The 22,268-nt window shown below is 44.7% G+C and overlaps 1 protein-coding gene across 7 annotated transcripts in view; it reads right to left on the bottom strand.

Moving 5' to 3' along the window:
• Positions 1-22,268, bottom strand: part of RAPGEF4 (Rap guanine nucleotide exchange factor 4) — a 330,697-nt gene that overhangs the window by 13,737 nt on the left and 294,692 nt on the right. For all 7 annotated transcript variants that reach the window (XM_027557478.1, XM_027557487.1, XM_027557494.1 and 4 more), the window contains 10 exons: positions 22,238-22,268; positions 21,942-22,020; positions 20,643-20,789; positions 18,482-18,579; positions 12,237-12,362; positions 11,645-11,823; positions 8,361-8,451; positions 4,214-4,264; positions 3,344-3,431; positions 2,862-2,926 (listed from right to left, as the gene is read on the bottom strand). In XM_027557478.1, coding sequence (XP_027413279.1) covers positions 2,862-2,926; positions 3,344-3,431; positions 4,214-4,264; positions 8,361-8,451; positions 11,645-11,823; positions 12,237-12,362; positions 18,482-18,579; positions 20,643-20,789; positions 21,942-22,020; positions 22,238-22,268 — 955 coding nt within the window. The remainder of the gene's footprint in view (positions 1-2,861; positions 2,927-3,343; positions 3,432-4,213; positions 4,265-8,360; positions 8,452-11,644; positions 11,824-12,236; positions 12,363-18,481; positions 18,580-20,642; positions 20,790-21,941; positions 22,021-22,237) is intronic.

Genomic DNA, 22,268 nt, shown 5'->3' on the forward strand with positions numbered 1-22,268 from the left:
GGCAAGCTGCGCACATATCAACCTGGAAAGGGAAACAGACACGTCCTTCCCCAGGAATACAGTACTAACAGCAGTCACTAGTGGGAGTTAAGTGGCGGTGGTGGTGGTATGGGAGCAGGGTGGGCTAGCTTATGGGGAGAAAAGGTTAGAAAAGTTGGCACCAAGGGCCAGGCTGGTCAAAGCCAGGTTTAAAAAACATAAATCCTTTTTTGAAATTCCAGTTCATTTTTCAGTAACACCTAACTCATGGAAGGGCAGTTATAAAATTCAGCTTTCTCACACTGTGATTTAGCAAATGAAATAAAATGTATCACTGCTGGAGCAGAGAACCATTATAATAGTGCTCTTGCAGTATTCTTTCTCCCCTTTTCTTTCATAGTAATTACAACCCCTTAATTTTGAGTGGGGCATTGGATACCCAAAATAAGGGCTACACGTTCTTTCTTTTCATGCGACTATGTTTCTTCTGTCTGATAAAAGGTGAGCCAAGTGGTTACGTGCAATTCTGGGTCACATCCCTACAGGGAAGAAGCAGGTCTTCACCTTTTTCCTTTCCCCCTCCCTCTAGCTGGAATGGGGGTGGTGCTGGTCCACCATCTTGGACCATATGGATGGTGAAATGGCACAAGAGAAGAAGGCTGGAATTGTGACTGCTTCCTGGAGCAGAGCTGCCACACTTAGACATGTAAGTGAGAAAGGAATAGACTTATCTTGCGTAACCCATCATTAATTCGGGCTTCTGTTATTGCAGCTGAACTGCTATCTTAGCTCTTCAGTTGCTTTCAAGCAAAAGTGGACTCTGTCAGAGCAGGCTGTGAAGGACCTCTCTCCTCACTGCCAGGCATGTAAGAACACACTGCTGTGGGCATGAAGTACAGAGATGGGGCAGGGGAACTCCCTTAATGTCCATTAAATACGGTCTTGACTTCTCCTTCCCAGGTTACAGATGCGACAGCAAGATCTAAAGATCCAGATGAGACAAATTTCATCCTCCTTGACAGGTATTTTTGCTTTTCTTGTTTGTTCTGTTCAGTTAACATTAATAATCAAAAGTTCTAAAGCTCAATCAACTCTTTAGGAGACTGACTTCTACGCCTCTGTGCACATGTATTTTTATAGTCAAATGGTTGGCTTAACCACCCTTTGGTCTGTATTTCTGCCTAAGTGATCTGGAAGGTTCTTTACCTATTTGCTATATCTTTCATTTCTGGAAAACAAGTTTTCTCTTGAGAAATTAGGGAACTATGTTTAATTCTCCATACTAATAAGTGAACAAATGTTTTTACTTTGATCATAGAATTATTCAACTGACACAACAATAGAGATGTTCATACCCTACCCTTGGTATGGGTGGAGGGGGAGACTGCTAAGAAATATTTGCCCTCTAGCACAGACTTTAAAGAATCTGTACCAGAGGGCGAATTCAGTTGGTAAGAATCTGTCTGCAATGCAGGAGACCTGAGTTCAGTCCCTGGGTTGGAAAGATTCCCCTGGAGAAGGAAATGGCAACCCACTCCAGTATTCTTGCCTGGAGAATCCCCTGAACAAGGAGCTGGTGGGCTATAGTCTGTGGGGTCACAAGACTCAGACATGACTTAGTGACTAAACCACCCCACAGAGTGTCCTTGAGGAGTGTGGACTCAGGTGCCATTTCCTAAGAAGCTTAAGATGCAGGCCCTGGTGCCCAGCACTTGCTGCTGTTCTTTACCAGGCTGAGCTTTGCGATAAGCTCATTCTCAAGGCTGAATAGTATGATCTTTACAGGATGACTGTGGGATGTTTTGAATTCTCCCAGAGTCCCACATATTAGCTGGATTTCAGGAAACAGTTAGAACAATTTTTCTGGTAAGAATGCTTATAACACTCTATGACTTCCAGGAATAGTTAAATACCCTGGCCCCACCAGTGATTCCCCAGGGGTAGCTGTGGGGTGGGGGGCACCACCCCATTTTCTGTAGGGGAAACTGACCCATGGAGAACTTAAGGGACAGCTGCAAAGTGATGAAGCTGACTCTCATGTCTCCTGAACTCTCAGCCCTGGGCTTTTCCTGTGGTGCCACATTCACTGCTGCAAAGTATACCCCGGGCACATGCTCATCCACACAGAGATAATATCGCACCTCCCCATCCATGCGGGCTGCGGCCAAAGGATTTAGGACAATGGAGCATGCCATGAGCATGCACTATGTCGCTAAAGAAAGGCTTTGGCAAGACCTGCCTTATTGCTTCACAGATGAGAAAATTAACTGCAAAGTAATGAATGCTTTTTTTGGGGGCTGGGGGGTGGTGTGGGAGGGGCTGGAAAACAGTGAATGTGCACCACTTCCACACAACTGTTCCCTTCTAAAAAAATTTTGTTTTCGGTTGAGGAAGATGTTCAAGTTCCCGCCCTGAACTTGGGTGAACTTTACTGGACTAAGGAGCACACATTCAGGTGACTGACTGCTCTGTAACAAAGAGCTTCTGTAGAGCTGCCTTTTACCTACATGCACTGAAGTCAGCCTCAGCATATCAACATTTCAAAGGCATCCTGCGGCGGTCTAGCTCCATAAACAACAAAACAACAGGGAAGTCGCTCTGGAACATTCGTGCATTTTAGCAACAGGCAGCGGAGGACGAGGCACACGGCAAAAAAGCTAGCTGCCGCTGAGGCCGCAGCACAAACACCATTCAGTGTCACAGAGGAGACTGACAGACTAAACGACGTAGCCAATTTGAACCGAGTATTTCAAAACTCCTTTATGTGTAACTAGCTTTTCAAGGTGGCAGCATATATGGAAATTATTTCCTTTATTAGTACAAATGCAAATTTTTATTTTAAAAAAACATCGTCGTTAAGGTTAACAATACTGTACACGTACCATTTTTTCAAAGTTTACGAGATTGTCAATGAACGTCTTGTTCCCCTCATGAGTAAATGTCATATCTGCAAAGAAATAAAAGTCACATTCTAATCACTAACAGAAATATGTCATACAAAGAAACCACAATAGCACCATTAGATTATGCTGAAGGATTTGCATAACACTGCAGCTGAAAAAAGCCGATAATAGTTCCTTTTATGTTAGGTGTTTAACTTTCTAAAAGCATTTTACCTGAGCTTAGTTAAAATTTCCAAACTAACCCTCTGTTTCACTCTCAAGTCTTCCAAACCACACACAGACTCCCGCTCCTGCAATAATCTTGCCAACCCTTTCAGAAAAGTCAGGGCAGAGGGGAGACGCCAAGGAAGGTGGGAAACTCGGATCATTCTTCCCAAGGAGGTCAATCTGATTAGGCACCTGTTCCTTTTCTTCCCCATACACTCATCACTGGCTCGTCCTGTGCATTTCCTTGGAATTACCTTTAATGAGCAAAGGCATGAAGGGGATGAGAGGAGGGTCCAATTTGGCTACTGTCAGCCTGTAGGCCCTGTGGTTTCTTGAAGGATCCTTTAGAGAAACAGAGATGCTGGTTAAGGACGAATGAAATATACACCACCCCCTTCTACCTCCTGACCCAACCCAGCCTTGTTATCTCCCAATCAGGTAGTTCTGAATCAAGTGTAGCTACAAAAGAAAGGTAAATTTAGTTAAACAAATGGATTTTTGTTTTAAAACAACTTCCCGTATGACAGGAAAATAAATAGATTTTTTTGTTTCCTTTCTTTGTTGAAAGGAAGACACGCCTCCAGGGATCTAGGGAAAATATCCCCTTTGAGAGCCAACACAAAATGTTAAACAACCCCCAACCACAAGAGTCCCCTTCTCCTGGGAGCACGGCCTCCTTCCGGGGAGTCCAGCTCACCCTCCTAGCTGCTTTGCACTGCCAGTCTCGACTTGCCTTCTCTGAAACTCTCCTATGACTCCTGCCAAGTCCCACTCACTCCTTTTCTGTGAACACCTCCCTGCCGATGGGGAAAAATAATTTGGCAAGCCAAGGAAAATGCAGCTTCCAGACCCTGGCCAACCTGTGCTGGATGGAAAGGATCCCATTACACTGCTTTTCTTAGTTATACAAATTGACCTTATGTGGGACATAAGTCCTCTTTAAGTTAGGACCTGAGAGTGCCATTCATTAGTCAGACATGCTTGTTTTAGCAGCACTAAAATGGGATCATAAACTTCTTAAAGTCATACAAGGACAGATAAAATTCCTGAAATGAGAACTTCAGCTAATCAGAAATTGGATTAATGCAGACAGTGAATGGAATAAAGCAGCCACTGTCACTTACCATTAAACTTTCAAACTCTGCATAGAACTTCTTGAACTTGCTTGGCAGTTTCTGTTAATGAAATGAAAATGCCACACTCATATGTCAGATTCAATATCTAGATATGTATCGTGTGTTACCATTTCGAGGGGAAATGTACTTCTTTTGGCTCTTAATCAAACATCTCTAAGACAGGCTAGACTGTAATCTGTCTTGTCATTTGAGGATAATCTTAAGGATCTCATCTTTTAAAAGTCTTAACCTAGTTGAACCTAAATTAACTATGGATGCTTTTGGTCTTACTGCTTTCTATAATGTTTTCTGAAATGGATTATTCATAAAGAGGGCTGTATTCCCGGACTACAAGTGGTTTGGCATTAACTGCCCCCCTGCCCCCCACACTGTTTTAAACTCTCAGATTCCCACGATGAAGAATTTAGAGATTATTACAATTAAAAGTTTTAGAAACTACCTAGTTCAACCCTCCTCTTCCTTTACTATGTAACCTACAAGAGAACAGGGATTTTTATCAGTTTTTTTACGGCTGTATTCTCAGGGCCTAAAAGAGGAGCAGCACTATGTCAGGTACATAGTAAATGCTCAATACATATTTATTTGGCTAGATTAAAACTGTGTTTTATAGACAGAAGAAATTAACCATCAGATTAAATGACATGCCAAAGTCACACAGCTGGTGATGGTCAGAGCCTCTGTAATTCACGTCTCCTGCCTCCTTTTCTCTTGTTTCTCTTCTCTGCGCTACGCTTTCCTACACAAGCATTTCTCCCACAGGATTTCTCAGCCCTGCTCTAATACAAAAATTGGTAGTTCTCTCAATTTAGTAATTTCTCATGGTTTTATCTTGGCAGATGATTCGAAACCACTGACTGTAGCCGTACATTTACACCAGTAGGTCAGTGAGGAATCATTTTTCAATCTGTTGGTTCTCACTTTGCTAGGTCCTGAGCCCATAGTGAAGCTGAACTTTTCTGACAGGGCCACCCAAAGAGCAGTGTGATGCTCCCTGTTCCAAGACCACGAAGGTGCTGACCAGGTCGGCAGCCTCGGATGCCCCGCTCAGTTCTGCTTCCCAGTGATGTCCACTGGCAACAAGTGACTCGCCTGTCAGGCCTCTGCAATCCCCTCAAAGCTCCTCTCTCTTTTCTCTCTCTTCTGTGAATGGGTTTGACCTATTCCCATTTAAACACTGTTCTTGTTTAGTTGCTGAGTCATGTCTGACTCTCTGTAACCCCATGGACTGTAGCCTGGCAGGCTTCTCTGTCCATGGGATTTCCCAGGCAAGAATACTAGAGTGGGTTGCCATTTCCTTCTCCAGGGGATCTTCCTGATCCAGGGACCAAACCCACTTCTCCTGCTGGGCAGGCAGATTCTTTGCTGATGAGCCACTGGGGAAGCCCTTAAACACTGTAGAACATCTTCTTTTGTTTCTAGGAACTAGTACCCTCATAATAAACTCATTGTTCTAGTGCCTCTTTTCAAGCTGGGTTTCAGGGAAACTTGATATCCTTGTTTAGTGGGGAAGTTCAAAGGGACGAAGGCTGGCATGGACATCAAGGGATACAAGAGTCTCATGCCCCATGGAGCATTCAAATCACCGTGCTCAGTGATAACTTTCCGTGAACACAGACAACTTACAAAATGAGGAGTTGACGGGACTTCTGGTTACGTCAGTCACTCTAGTTCTTTCTTTACTTAGCTGGCTTTTGGGTCAAAGGCAGGAGTGCACATGCGAATAAAACTTGTGTCTCTCTGTACTATTATCTGTGCACACCCCATGGGCTTCCCTGGTGACTCGGTAGTAAAGAGTCTGCCTGCCAGTGCAGGAGACATAGGTTCAATCCCTGGGTTGGGAAGATCCCTGGAGAAGGAAATGGCTACCCACTCCGTATTCTTGCCTGGAGGATTCCACGGACAGAGAAGCCTGGTGGGCTACAGTTCACAGGATTGCAGAGTTGGACACGGCTTAGTGACTGAACAACAGCAACGATAACAAAATCCACACCCCATGCTTCCAGAGCAGGGGTTCTCAAGTGGAGTCAATTTTTACTAACCCTCATTTGGTAATATCTGCAGACCTTTCCTGATGTCAATAGTGGGGTGGGTGGAGGTGCTACTGGTTATACAGTAGGTTGAGGCCGTGCATGCTGCTTAGCCCCCTCCATGGCACAGGACAGGCCCCTCCACCCTCATGCATACAACAAAGAATGATGCTACCCAAAGTCATTACCACTGGGGCCGAGAACCTCGGCTCTGGGTCCTCACTCCCACTGGCTTTATCTCAGATGAGTCTTCTCCTCTATGTGGAAGCATCCCCTATGCCACATGGTCTCACTCCATTTTCTGTTTTGTTGGACTGCCTCCCACCTGCTCTCTAGTTCCTGGAAGGCAGGCACTGTCCCTCAGGCTGCCGCTGCTGCTCACTGCTGTGGTGTGGGAAGTGCGTGGGAGGGGGTCGGCAAGTCCAGGAAGATGAACCCAAATCAGAGATGCTTGAGAATGAAAGCTCTCCCTGCAGAATGACCCAGTTCCATTTCACTTTAACAGATAAAGGCTTATACACGATGCGAGGGGGCTCTCCTCTTTGCAGCAGCATGCAAGGGTGGGAACACAAGCTCACAGACTGATGTGTTTCTGCCTCTCCTTGTGGAATGAAGGACTAGATGATGCAACTCCCTGTCTTGGCTGCCTGCACCCCATTCCCTCCACCCCCACCCCCCGCCCCAAGCAGCCTCCTGTTTTTCTCTTTAGACCACAGGAAAGGGAACTCTGAGGGTGTTCCTCCATGCTACAGCCTTAAGGTCTAGCTCCTATTATGAATACCTAGACCTGGCCTTCCCCGACCCCCATGAGCCTTCATACCTTCTTTGATTTTCCCAACCAAATCATTTGGACTCTGCAAGAGGATTAAATGCTGGAAACAGGTAAAGGAAAGCAGACTCTCTGAGAGGTTACCCTAGATTTCCAAAGATTCCAAGAGCCGTGGGCTACAAGAAGGAGAGGCTTGCACCCTGGCTTCACGGCTCAGATTTCTTGACAGCATTAACTTTCACTAGCTGGAAGATGCCCGGGATGTGTGGCACACGGGCCTCACCAATTCCCTCATTCCTATATTCGGGGGATGAGCTGCTGGGTGCTGCATCTGCCTGGAATTTTCAGAGAAACCCAAGACAGAAGGACCTGTAAGGACCTGTTCTATAAACAGTGGGAATGCAGAGGCGGGACAGAGGGAGAAAAACAGATTCAAGAGGGAAGTGGGGAGGAAAATGTTTCAAGGAAAACATTTAGAGATGCAAACAGCTGACTTCAGGACTTTTTTAAAGCATCCTTGCGAATTAAGTCTCTCTCGTATACTCCTTGCCCTCTTTTTGTGTCCCACTTACAGACACATTTTCTATTTTTAGTAAGAGCCTATTTTTGTGTCTGTGTTCTATAAGAGATTAGTATTTCTTTGACTATATACCACATGTAAGGGGTCAGGCATATTTTGAGTACTTGGCTAATTAAAAACGAAGCTGTTCTCTAGCACGAATAACCAACTGTCAACAAAACTTTCATTGTATTCGCCATAGAAATTCACCACACACCTGCTTAACTTTGGCACCAAACTGAATTCTAGCCAACTGTTGTTCCTTCCTACCCACAGAGGTCTGCCAGGTAGTTAGGAGATACTTGGTCAAAGCTGGGCCAAACAGTTGGCCTTCTGGCTAATTCGCCCAGGAGCAAGATGACTACTTGGATAAAAATGGATCTTCTGTCCTCTCTTAATTACAGATACAGCTTATTTCAAAAGCAAGAGGCAGACACCAGAGAAGAACAGGATCTGTGAGCAAGACCTCTGAAGTTAAGCAAGCAATGCTGTTGATTCCGGTTACACCTAGGAACTAGACTTATTATTATTTATATTGTATACAGCAAGAAACTCAGACCCCCCTCTTTCTCTCCCCACTGCATCAGATAATGCCTTTTATTTATTTATTTAAAATTCACTCTCAGATGCAAAAGGAGACAGATCACCTCCCTCAAAGTGTCCCACCTTTTCCACTGTTACATAAGTGTGAGCGATACTTCTGTTAAAAAGAGCTCACTGGTGAGCTTGTGCTTTTGTTCTTAAGGCAAAAGTCACAGCTGGGTCTCTGCTGGTGCTTACCTCCCACGTCAGTGCCAGGCGGCTCACAGCTACATTACTTAGTCCCATGACGATGGCAAAAAAGGAATTCAGATTTTTGTACTCCTTACAGCTGAAACACAAGAGGCACATGTTGTAGTAAAATGCCACTTTGGAGAGAGATAAACAAATTAGAGTTCTATTTTCTGATGGTCATTAATAGTCGTCAGGACTCCTTTACAAGAACAGGCACTGATAGATTTAATGCTTTAGGTTCCACTTGGGTGACCATGATCTGCTGTTTGATTTTTCTTGCTGTAATATTAGAAAGGTGATGATATTAGCCATCTAGGTTCAGGTTTTGAGAAGGAATTTCAAGACACCTACACTAGGCATTGCTATTATAATCCCAAAGCTTGCTAAAAGCCCTGTGGACCTGGAGGAAAACATCTCATGGGCTAGGAAGAGACACAGCAAAATGTCCTTGGAGAATTCCAGGTCAATGCTGGACACCTCAGGCTCTGGTAGCAAGAGAGGGAAATAAGGAAATGACGCTGCTGCAGCCGCCAGGGCTTCCGGCTGCCATGTAATGCTTCTGATTCGTTGAAAAATATCAATTTACAAATCATGATCCCTCCAGTGCAGGAGACCGGGGTTCAATCCCCGAGTCAAACGATACCCTGGAGAAGGAAATGGCAACCCACTCCAGTATTCTTGCCTGGAAAATTCCATGAACAGAGGAGCCTGAAATCCTGAGATTGCAAAGAGTTGGACATGACTGAACACACGCACACACAGCTAATAACCTAAACAAATGACCAAAAAATAACCTTATTTTTCCTGTAATTTTTCAATGTTGATGAAGCCGATCATTTTGAATCTGTACTTACGCCATTATTGGCTTTTATGAATATATATTTGGGAATAAGAATATTTTGGAACAAGACCAAGGGTTCTTTCCAAATTGCAACATTTAGTCTAGGTGCTTGGTTTAACTTAAGAAGAAAGAAAAAAAGGAATCTTCAACTTCTTCATACCCGCTTCTTGCAAAGGGAAAGAAGAATTCATTTTGCAATGAACACAAATCCTTTACCACAAATCAATATGGTTATCTAAGTTGACTACATCATAATTAAATCTTGTTTGGATTAGCATTTTTGCAAGAGGCTAATTAAATTGCTGCATTTGCTCCCTGTGTTCTCCTTGCAGAGTGCTCATAAATGGTCTGTGTGGAAATGGGAAAACAGATTTAGAGAAGCTATGGCTTGTCTCTCGCAGTGCTGGGGGAAGCGGTGGGGCTTTATCTGTGCAGGGCTGGTCAGGGGCTGAGAGCAACTTCAGAGACCCCAGGCTGAAGGTGGCGAGGAGGGTCATGGACACGGCTTGCCTTCGTCCTGCGTGTGTGCCCATGAGAGGACATGCAGGACCCCAGACCTGCTTTTGTGCTCACTGCTCTGGTCACTTGATCACCCTAGGTAAGTCACGAAATTTCTCTCTGCCTCAGTCTCCCTCCCCTGGAAAAGGCAAGGATAACATTTGGACCCCCCAACTTCACAAAGCTCTGGGCAGGCCAAAGAGCTTCAATAGAATATATGGAAGTTCTCCAAAAATAGCACGTGAAACATACTTCCTGCCACGAGGTTTACATCTAATGCGTGAAGATCTTGGTTTCTGAGTCTACAGTCTTCTCCAGCTGTATTGTGTGAAGAGTTCTACTGTGTGGGATAGTGCAGCTTAAATAACATTTAAATAACAGAAGTCAATTTATCCTGAAGGCTAAATTCACCCATAATCAGAAGGAAGAGAGAGATAAGAAAGGCAAAAACATTAAAAAAAAAAAAAAAAATTCCTGAGTTCCTGAAAGACTCTCCTATGCTGCTGTGTAGAACAGCAATGTCAGGCCCCTACAGGTTTTCCATCTCCATGTCTGTGTGCAGACTTCCTCTCCTCCCTTGGTGCACGCGGCCCTGCCAGGCTAAGGTGAGGAGAGGAGGTACCCTAGAGAACAGGGAAGCACATACTCTCACAGCTTCCACAGTCATCTCCTTCCAGATAGAGACATCTGCCCCTGCAATCAGCCGATTCAAGGCTCCTGGGAAAGTGGCTGCACTCCGAACCAGAAATGCATAAGCAACATTTTACCAAATCTTTCTTTCAAAAGGCATATTTTTTTCCAAATTAAGAGATACCAGCATTTGAATCCAAGGGCTTTGGATATCCTGCTGAACTCCCAAATTTTTGGCAAAATAATTCAAGGCATTTGGCAAGCTGGCATGTGAGAAATGTCAAGCAGTGGTTGCTTCTTTGTTTAGCTCTGGAAATTAGACTCTGTATGGGATCTAAAGTTTTTGGCTCAAGCAAACTGCCCAGCTGGGGTCACTTGTGCTCCCCACCTTCCTAGGCTAGAGCTCCCTGCTTTTAGAAAGGAAAGACATCTCCCAGCCACAAGCTGCATTTAGCATTTTATTTTTAGCACTGTGGTGATACCAAAAACATGGAAGTAAACAGGAGGTTGTCAGGCATATCTAAATAGCAGGAGAAGATTAAATTCATGTCAGGGAGAAATCTAACTGGCCCCTGCAGTAAATAAATTGTTTCCCACGAAGCGCTGTTAAATAGAATATTTATAAGACGCTCGCTTTTTCTGATGTTTGTGGAGATGATTTTCATGGGCCAGGTTAGCTCGTCTTTATGCATTTTATGGATTTTATCCTGGCTGAGTTGGAAGCACGGTTTTACATGCATGTTCCCACTGCCCTCTACTGGCAAGAAGGTGTCAAGTTAGACCTCGACTTGCCCAGCCTTTAAAACAGAACTTTTGCAGCAGAACTTTGCTGACAGAGCCCTTAAACTGAAGGAGGCACACAGTCTCAGTAGTTCAGAGCAAAAAGAGGCCATGATTTTAACTTGAGCATCAGTCCTGTAGGATGTTAATTTATATATTGGTGTCAGTATTACAAAAGCTAGACAAAGCACAGCTCTCACAAGAGTTCAGTAATTCTTAAGCCCCTGTGGTTGGTGTGTTAGTTGCTCAGTCATGTCCCCAGACTCTTTGTGACCCCATGGACTGTAGCCCACCAGACTCCTCTGTCCATGGAATTCTCTAGGCAAGAATACTGGAGTGGTCTGCCATTTCCTTCTCCAGAGGATCTTCCTGACCCAGAAGTCGAACCTGGCTCTCTTGCATTGCAGACATATTCTTCACTATCTGAGTCAGCTGGTGCATAAACAGATTTAATATCTCACTTTGCTTTTTAAGGTGTAATCTAAGGGGACAAAATGAAACCACAGCTCAAATGTTTTTCTCTCCCCGAGTGAATACTTACTGGGCTGCGATCTTAATAAATTTTTTTAAGAGCTGAACACGCTTGCTAGGCTGGGAACAAAGGCAGATCTCAGTGACAACCCAAAACTGAATTTCATTAAACCTCCTCAGGAACAAATCCAAGTTTGCTGTGGTCTTTTTAAAATGATGCCTTCCAAATGTGTGATAGATTAGCTCCAGCTAGAAGAAAGGAAAACAGTGTCACATCTTTGTTTTTAAATCAAAACACCAGCTTGCTCCTCCATTTGACGTGGCAAATTGACACTGGTCAGCAAACATGAATACAATCACTGACTGGCATTCAACTTGAACTTCAACTTGAAGACCTCAAGGGCTCAATGAGGCTTGCTGAATACTGTAACTATAAACTAGGTGCTATTAATATACTCAGGAAGACAGAGCTTATTGCAAATCGTAAAGATTTGTCTTTACTCTCAAAGGCTTCATAACAGGCTTTATTAATATACTCAATATTTTGTGCAAAAAAAAAACCTCTTATGTGGCTTTAACATTGCAGCACGTATTCACATTTGCAGGCAACACCAGAACTGCCATGATACCTATGAATGCATGCTCTCAATGGAGCACCTTACCTCATGCACACAGTTGAAGAGCTCCCAATCATAAATTGTCATCTGGTAGGCCAAATCTTTGGAGCTCATCAGTTCGAAAGTTCCCATTGTTCCAACAGTTGGGCCCTCCTGTTCTGGCAAGGGAGTCTGTGAATAATAATATGGAAATATATCAGAATCTCAAAACAGACAAGCTGAATGCTTGGGACTTGGAGGGGAGAGGATTCTGAAGATGCTTTAAGGAATACCTTGAAACTTTGATTTTACCCAGAGGAGAGAAAAGTCTTTGCTCTTAATGCTCACTTGCCTCCATGCATTTTTATAGTAACCATTATCCCTCTAATCAATTCCACTGACTGAAAAACATGGACCATGGCAAATAAGATTCAGTGACAACTGACCTATGGAGGTTCTCTTCTGCTTGGGCCTGGGAGCTCCCTGGAAACAATTCCTTTTCCCTGGCAAACATGGAAAAAGTTCTGGTTCCCACTGAGGCTGCTCCAAAGCAGGTACTAGCTTCGTGGTTTGGGCGTTTAGCTACTTACTATGGCAGGGGCTGGTGACAGTGGTAAAGCTCTGCATCTCCATCTCTCATAATACACTGCCTGGACTACTCGGTGAAAGAAGGATCTGTGATTACATGGGATTATGTGTGATGTTCAATTCCTCCACTTTCTGAGAGACGTAGAGCCAGGAATGATAGTCACGTGGTCATGGTGTTTGGACCTAGGCATCAGAAAACTAAATTCTGCTACTTTCTGGAAGACCCTTGGTCAAAATTTTCCATCCAATTTACGTACTTGATTTTTACTTTATGAGAAATGAATTAGGGTGCTTTTCCTTAATAAAATGAATGATTTGTATATACTAGAAACTTTACTTATAAACCCATTGATCTATGATAACAGTTTAAAGTTATAAAAGTCACATGAATTAAAAGATAGTTTCCCCAGCATGATACAAAACATATTTGGATATCCAATATTTAGGTTGGAAGTTCTAATATTGTTCACACTCTATCATCATGCATCATTGTCATCATCACCCATAACCTTGACATTCTCTAAATGCCTGCTGCTTTCTGGGCATTTGAAAGTTTGCAGTTTAACAGAGGAATCAGCTCTGACCTGTGAGTACAGCACTGCACGTCAATAAAGAATCAGCTGTTGGCATTTGTTTGCATGTATGTATAAAGGGACAGACTTTATACATACATCAACAAACACCTGACTCCCAGATATATGGAAAAACAGGTGAGGAAATGTGAATGGGCTTTTGAGAGGTAGTGGGCATTTGGAATGAATACATAGCCTTAAGAGGTTCTTGGAAAAAGAAGCTGGGCTTTAAAAGATGAAACTGGGCAGGTTTAGAAGGGCAAAGTTTTCCCTGAGTATCCAGGATGGTGGGTCTTAGGTTGGAGGATGGCAGCAGAGGCATGAAGGTGGGGATGTATCATCAGACTTGCTTGGCAGGAACAGAGAGTTCAGGGGAACAGAATGGACCATGTTAGAAAGCCTTGGAGTGCTCCATGGGAATTAGGGTTTTGTAACAGACCAGGTTAGTGCCCGTTTCAGAGAGCAGCAGACCCACTCTAATTACATAGACTTGGATGATCCCCTAATCTGTTGACTGTTTTTAGCTCTTATGAGTTGGGGACCCATTACCTAGTACCTAGATACCACTCTAATGGCAGAAAGTGAAGAGGAACTAAAGAGTCTCTTGATGTGGGTAAAAGAGGAGAGTGAAAAAGCTGGTTTAAAACTCAACGTTCAAATAACTAGATCATGGCATCTGGTCTCATCACTTCATGGCAAACAGATGGGGAAAGAGTAGAAACAGTGACAGATTTTATTTTCTTGGGCTCCAAAATCACTGTGGATGGTCGGTGACTGCCGTCATAAAACTAAAAGACGCTTACTACTTGGAAGAAAAGCTATGACAAACCTAGACAAAAGCACAGACATCACTTTTCTGACAAAGGTCCATTTAGTTAAAGCTTTTCCAGTAGTCATGCATGGATGTGAGAGCTGGACCAGAAAGAAGGTTGAGTGCAAATAATTGGTGCTGGAGCTTTTAAACTGTGGTGCTGGAGAAGACTCCTGGGAGTCCCCTGGGTAGCAAGGAAATCAACCCTGAATATTCATTGTAAGGATTAATGGTGAAGCTAAAGCGTCAATACTTTGGCCACCTAACGCTAAGAGCTAATTCATTGGAAAAGACCCTGATCTGGGAAAGATTGAGGGCAGGAGGAGAAAGGAGACGATGGAAGATGAGATGGTTGAATGTATCACTGACTCCATGGACATGAGTCTGAGCAAAGTCCAGATGATAGTGAAGGACAGGGAGGCCTGGCGTGCTGCAGTCCATGGGGTCGTTAAGAGTCAGACACGACTTAGTGACTTAACAACCACCACCACCTAGTACCTAGGCTTGTTAGGAGAACAGGATGGGAATAATTGAAGTGTGGCATGTGAGCAAGTGCCCAGCACAGAGGTGGCCCCGCCTTCCCAGCTGTGCTGTGCCAATGCAGAGGCACAGGAAGAGTGAGGAGCGCAGCACCTGTATGTACGAGCCAAACACGGTTGTTGCTGATTCACTCTAGGGCAGGAAGAGCAGGGCACACAGAACATGGAAGAAAAATCATTATTCCAAAGGTTCAAAACTTAGGGAACTGACTTGAAGCTAATGGGCAGGTCGTTTATGGAAACAAGCAGTATGGTTTCAAGCAGGGTAGGTCTCAGGTAGGAATGTCAGGAAGCTCTTACACGCTCAGCAGGAGGACTCTGTCTAAGGCTCTGGCTGACTGTCCACATCCTGCCTTCCCTCTTGCCTGTTTGCTCTGCTGTGGACCTGTCCTCTGTTCCTTGGGTTTGCTCTTTCCTCAGTCTGAGTCCTCATCTCTTTCCCTTGAGGTCTTACAGCTTTCACAGAGGGGATAAATTAGCCCAACTACGGGGAAGATGGCTGAGCGTCAAAGAATTGATGCCTTCAAACTGTGGTGCTGGAGAAGATTCTTGAGAGTCCCTTGGACTGCAAGGAGATCAAACCAGTCAATCCTAAAGGAAATCAATCCTGAATATTCATTGGAAGGACTGTTGCTGAAGCTCCAATACTTCGGCCACCTGATGCAAAGAACTGACTTAATTGGAAAAGACCCTGATGCTGGGAAAGATTGAGGGTAGGAGGAGAAGGGGACGACAGAGGATGAGATGGTTGGATGGAAGGATCAACTAAATGGACATGAATTTGAGCAAACTCTGGGAGATGGTGAAGGACAGGGAAGCCTGGTGTGCTGCAGTCCAAGGGGTCACAAAGAGTCGGTCATGACTGAGTGACTGAACAACAACAGGGAAGATGCCATAGAATACTTTTAGTCGTGGATGCTAGTATATCATCCTGAATCTCTTCTGAGAGAAATAGAAACCCCTGTTGAATCTCTACTTTTTATGAGTGAACAGGGCTCACCAAGCAAAGGGCAGGCTGACTGCTTCCCTCCGTGAACCACCAGGGAGCAATCTGAGCAGTGCAGAGGGCTCCTGCATCTGAAGGGGGAATTACATGCTGGCCCCTCAGGAAGCAGATTCCTGGACCATTTTCTCCTAGATATCCCTGTGGAAATTTCCTACAGATGAAGCACAGAAGAACCTATGTAGGGTCTGCATTACACATACAGATCTGAAAAGTCCCACACAGAGGCAAAGAACTCCTATAGACTTGACTGCTCTTTTTGAGAGCTGATTGCTCTGTTAAGCTTGGACGGAGTGATTAGGAGAATAGCACTCTTATGCTCCCACTGTCCTGATGAGGAAACTAAGATATTAAAAGGATGTGCTGATTGTCAGTGACAGATGGCTAAAGCAAGCTGCCACCTCAGCGTCCTCTTTCCTCGGGCTCCCACATGCTGTACCCAGCTCTGCAATGGCATTTGCCATATTGGATGCCATCACACTCTGGTGTCCCACACTACACTATGAGCTCCCTGAGGTGCAAGGACCGTGATGGATCTATTTTCAAGACCATGTTGGAGCCAGAATCATCCACGACACCAGGAAAGATATAGGTTAGGCCCCAAAGAAGAACCTAAGGAGCTAGTGAATGGATAAAAGTAGAAGCCAATTACAGTACAATGACGTTTTACTGTAAGTTGCTCTGTACTAACATTTATGCTTAAAATGTCAAGAAAGTAAAGCTCTAGAATCTGAGCCCTTAAGTGACAAGGACAAACTGCTGGCACTGCTAATTCTAGACAGCACTTCGGCACTACGGTTTGTTCTGTTCCAGGCTGTTTGTGTTAGTTTCATCTCCCAATTTGACCATGATTATTGTCAGGACAGAGGCTCTGGGACACTGGTGCAGTGTCACGCAGATGCTGGCACTTCATACTAAGTATGTGTTGATGGATCAAAGGTCTGGCCAGCATTCTGTCCTGCAGAGTCATTCTGTGTATGACTCTTCCTGGATGGACTGTCCTCAAATCTTTAGAAAGCCGGAAAAAGAGCTTCATGCCTACAGTTTTGTGACCACTCCTTAGAAAGGATGGCATAACTGGTAGGCCAGGGAGTGGCAGAACACCAACAGGGAAGAAGTTAAGCATGTTCACGTCCAGGTTTTTGCTGCAAAGCAAGCTCCTTGCAATTACGCATGACTTAAAATGGAAGACTAGGAAGGACTGACAACTTGTGAGGCTGCAGGATTGTGTGCAAATAAACAGAGGCTTAAAAAGTTAGTATCTTCCCACAGAGAGCTGGAGATGGTCCACATTCTGCATCTGCACACCATGTCACCAGATACTGCAGCCAAGAACCAGCTGGCAGGAGAGGCCCAAGCCCCGAGTGGCAAACGCATCACACAGCACCTTCAGCAGGTCTGCAACTAAACGGGCTTTTGCTGGGTTTTGCTACCAGGAGAGGGTAGTATGACTCATTCATGCCATTTCCCTCCCCAGTCTCTCAATACTGGGAAGTATTTATTTTCAGAAAGCAGTGGATGTAGATAATGAAAAATCCATTTAAAGGACTGTGAACAGACTCAGATCAGACAGTGCTGGTGGGTGAGGGAGGTCAGGAGAACTCATGCCCCCTTTGCAAAGTTCCTCTCCAGGTGAATTCAAGAAGTCACAAAATCTGCTTAACCTGTGCAGCTGCACAAACTAGCTCTCCCCAGGTCAGAAGGTCAGAATCACAATGAGGCTAAGCAAGCTCTAGAAAGTCCAAGGAGGGGAATCTTGATTTACCTACAACATCTGATCACACTGAACGTATTCATGCATCACTCATGTAGTTAAATTCTCCCCTCTAAAATGCTTCCTTGGTGGCTCAGTGGTAAAGAATCCATCTGCCAGTGCAGGAGTCGCAGGTTTGATCCCTGGGTTGGGAAGACCCCCAGAGAAGGAAATGGCAACCCACTCCAATATCCTTGCCTGGGAAATCCCATGGACAGAGGATCCTGGCAGGTCCAGACGGTCACAAGAGAGTCAGACATGACTTGGAAACTAAACAACAGCAACAAAATGCAACACACCATAGTGCTTGTGTCGCACTTTTCTTAGTAAAGAAGCCCTGTGTGTCTAACAGATGGAAGAAACTAGTCCTCTGAGCTGGCCCCACGGGCTCTCGAAGATACTCCAGTAGCTACTCATTTCCATGCCTAACTATTGAAGGAGAAACAGAAATGAACCCCACCAGAGCATAAAGGAGAGAGGGCCACACTTGTTAACACAGTTGATTAAGCCTTTACTCAGAGAGCTGTGTGGGGCTGTGAACAGTGTTTTGGAGACTTAGGGAAGACAGCTGGCCTCTGATATTTCCCGCACAAGATGGAGAGAGCCCTTTCAGGGAATGGCATTTTCCCTGGACCGTAGAGTGGCTCTTTCATAATGCATTTCTACATCCCCCTAAGGAGCAGGATAAATCGCAATGTCTTGCCTTAAAAAAATTATTTCTATCCTGGTCTCTAAGTGTTCATGTTTTTTAATATCAGTATTTAAATCAGGGACATTTCAAGGAGGTGAATTACTACAAAGAGTTCTGAAAGCTGAATTATGCCCCAATCATAGTGCAACTTGGTGAATTTCCACAAAGGTAAATCTAAAGCTCAGAGCGTCTCAAATGAACACCTGAGGCTTACCTAATAGACCGGAGAAAAGAAAAAGACAAGTAGCATTCAAGAATTTTTTTAGCAACTGAGTTCAATGTGACTGCAAAATTAAGCTCCAGACAAGTTTTTCTGATTGCACACGCTGCTCCAAGGCGGCCATCCACACCTACCAGTGAATCGAATTGCTCTCGCGGGCAAGCAAACAGACGTCCATTAATGGTGAGCGTTGTAAATACTGAAACATCATTAGGTTTGAGCACCACCTTTTCTGTGAACATAAAAAGCATGAGATTGCCTATTAAATGCATCTGAGATTTGCTGTACTGCCCTAATCACACCAACAAATTGCCAGCTTGGTGAATTACTGGAACATGCGGAGTGACTGCACAAAATACTGTACTGAAGGGATCCACTGAATAAAAAAGACACAGCAATCACGCAGGCACACAACACTCAGGATGCCATCAGAAATGACCCCAAAACAGGGATGAAATACCCGAGGGTCATTTACCCAGTTCTGCATACAAAAACCGCACCTGCTACTTAAAAAACAAGTTCTGCTTCTAGATGGTGATTAACGCCCAGCCCTTTGGAGATGACAGTATCACTTTTAGAAAACTTAGGGGGCTTTCTGAGATCCCACATGACTTTCGAGGTAAAATTTATCACTATTTTTTTCACTCATTCCCTAATTTGGAGGGCAACTGCATTATTAGATGAAGTCTCTTATATTTAAAATAGTTCATACAAAAGATATTTATTTAGCATTTACTATATGCTGGACACTGCTCTGGACACTGAGGATACAGAAGGGAATGGTAACAACAACAACAACAAAATAGTCCCCAAAGAGCTTACATCGTAGTGAGGGATGCAGACAGTGACAATGCATCAGAGAGTAAGCAGCGAGGAGGAGGCAACAATAGAGCAGGGAGGGAGCAGGGAAGGATGGATAAGGGGGAATCAAAGAGAGGAAGGAGGGGGCCTCCATGAGACGACGACAGGAGAACCTGAAGGCAGTGAAGGAGGCACCTGGGAAAACTATGGCGAGAGTGTGCCAGAGGGCTCATGGTGGACAGACAGACGTCCTGGGTCATGTGCACCAGGAACAGAAATGGAGGGGGATATTTTGGGGAGCCAAGATATATTTAAAAAGTCTGCCTCAGTGGAATAATTTGTCTTTAAATGCGGTAGAAATGGCCTCCCTCGGATCCTGAAGGATGCTCCAATGAGTATCAAATCATTGCTGGATAAGCAAGCCTCATGGCTCCCTCCCACAGCCTCTCGCTGCAACGCGTGCAGACCCTTCTCGTCACCTGGACGGTGACTGTTTATTGTCTCCCTCCTCGCCAGCCTCTGAGCCACGTGGAGGCACAGGCTCTGCATACACCTCCCCTCGTGTCACAGCCACACTGAGTGGCCAAAAATACACGATGGATAAAAGCAGGCAGTAGCCAAGTAATCCTGTGGGGGAAAATACTCCTCACTTTGTCGATGAGCTGAGTTCCTGCCCTTTCTACTGGGAAAGGAGGGAGACATCATCAGCCAAAAAGAACCAGCCTGTGACCACTGCTAACTTCAGACTCATGAAAACCTGTAGCCTTTAGCCAGAAAAGCCAGGTGTCCTCTTGGGGTCCACATGTCTCAGAGCTCCAAGGCCTTAAACTTCTTTTTTTTTTTGGTCTTAATTAAAGTATATTTGATTTATAGTGTTGTGTTATTTTGGGGCTTCCTTTGTAGCTCAGATAGTAAAGAATCTGCCTGCAAAGCAGGAGACCAGGGTTCGATCCCTGGGTCGGGAAGATCCCCTGGAGAAGGGAATGGCAACCCACTCCAGTATTCTTGCCCGGGAAATCCCATGGACAGAGGAGCCTGGTGGGCTACAGCCCATGGGGTTGCAAAGAGTCAGACATGAATGAACAACTAAGCATGTTGTGTTATTTCAGGTATATAGCAAAGTAATTCAGTTACATGTATATAGGTATTTTTACACACACACACACACATATATATTTTTTCAATTCTTTCCTATTATAGGTTATTACAGCATTAAGCTTTTCTGTTTAGGGTTTATAGGAAAACTCCAGGCTGACATCCACACCAGAGACCTCATTCCAGCTTCCTCTTCATCTCTTTCTGCTTCAGAGTGGGCACCTACTGGATAGGGGATATTAAGACACTAGCCCAGCCCACTTCTAACCACCTTCATTTCTGTTATTTGTGGGAACACACACGGCACCCACTCGTCCCTTTGGATCAGCTTGAAAGGCCCCACTAACTGCCTGCCAGGGTTCTGTTTGCTGGCATATCCCCTCTACAGAAGGCTCTCACCTCCCCCGGAACTCATCTTGACGATGATCAGGCCTTCCCCGGAGCCCAGTTTGTCGGCAACGGCGCTGAGGACTTCCTTCACCGAGGCGGCCACCGGTACCCGGATGGTTGTGTAGGTGTGGTCCACGCAATAGACTTTAAACAGAACTATTGGGAAGAGAGCAACAATAAGATGAATTGATCTTGGGAGTTCTTAAAAAAAACATAAGCTATGCAAAATGTTTGGACGCACCCTCCAAAATGTGCATCGCCTTGCCATTCTTATGACTTGTATTGATTTGTGCTCATGGATGCCTACACTTGTCCTCCTCTAAAACTTACCTTAGAACAGTCCATGACTGCCAATCCCAGTTACAAAAACCACAACAGATAGTTGTGGAAAGCCCACACACAGGTCATGGGGAAAGAATGAGAGGCATGTTTAGGCAAGTTTTCAGGGTCTGCCCTTGTCTGTGAGTGTTTCTTTTTCACAATACAGGAGTGTTATGTGGCAGGCAGATCACTAGTTTCCCACTGCCTAGTTCAGTGGTAGGGAGTCAGCATGAACACTCTTGCAAACAGGAATGCTTCTGCCTGGGGTCATGAACATTCGCTAAGATTCCTGCTCACTTGTCCACTGGTGTATGTACTCTGAGGCCTGGGCACATGGCTTGGGTGGTGTTCAGTTCAGTAAATCTGCATGTGGTTATCCACATGTTCAGCTCTGAACACACAAGTCCTGGAAGTAATTCCACCTCCTGTAATTCTTGAGTTTGGGGCACCCCTAAATTACAACATTCATCTGTGGCTGAAGATGAAAATTTCATCATGATCATTTTATTTTGCCTGTGACTCTTCGAAGAAATCTTAACCAAGCAAACAATAGCAGCTGGTATTTGGGCCTTCCCGATGGGTGCTAACGAGGTAGTGCTCAGGGCTGGGGGCACTCTTCCTGGGCGGGAGCCCTGCTCGGCAGGTGAGCAGCTGACCCTGGTGCTCCACCTCTGAGAGGCATCTGCAAAACACCAACCACCTTCCAGCCACCTTGACAACTGGCCCCTGAGATAATCTTTCTCTCCTTCAAGGAAAGGTGGCAGTGGGGTAGAGGCAGAATCAGAGAAGTGTGAATAAGCACCTTGGCTCCAGGTACCAAGTTCAAGGACAAAAATAATTGGAATGCCAAAGGGCACCTCCAAGCAAACCATCTGGAGTGCACAGAGAGCCAAGAAAAGCTATTCTGTGGGCCCAAGGGGTGACACCCAGAGGGAAGATTTCATTCTGACTTTAAATAATCTACACACACTGGAAAAGAAATCTCACCTTCATCAGAGCCACGGATAGGCTGGCGCTTCTGGGCTCTCTCATCGCCTGTGTTGAACTGTTGCAAAAGAACTTTGTGCTGTAAAAATAATAACAATAGTAGCTGCCATAAGGGGAGGATGACAGATGAATATCTGCAACTCAGAGGACACATGCCTGAGAAGCAGAGTCAAGAAATAAAGAAAACATATTTTGTATTTACAAAGACATCACTGTCACATATTGCGATGTTGTATTTCTGGAGAACTGTCAGTCTTCAGGGCATAATTAGAGAATTCTGATCCATTGCCACTGACCTTCTTTTGTGGCGCCTTTGCATCTTCTGAA

This window comes from Bos indicus x Bos taurus, chromosome 2 (genome assembly GCF_003369695.1).
Source record: "Bos indicus x Bos taurus breed Angus x Brahman F1 hybrid chromosome 2, Bos_hybrid_MaternalHap_v2.0, whole genome shotgun sequence".
In the NCBI taxonomy this organism is placed as follows: domain Eukaryota; kingdom Metazoa; phylum Chordata; class Mammalia; order Artiodactyla; family Bovidae; genus Bos; species Bos indicus x Bos taurus.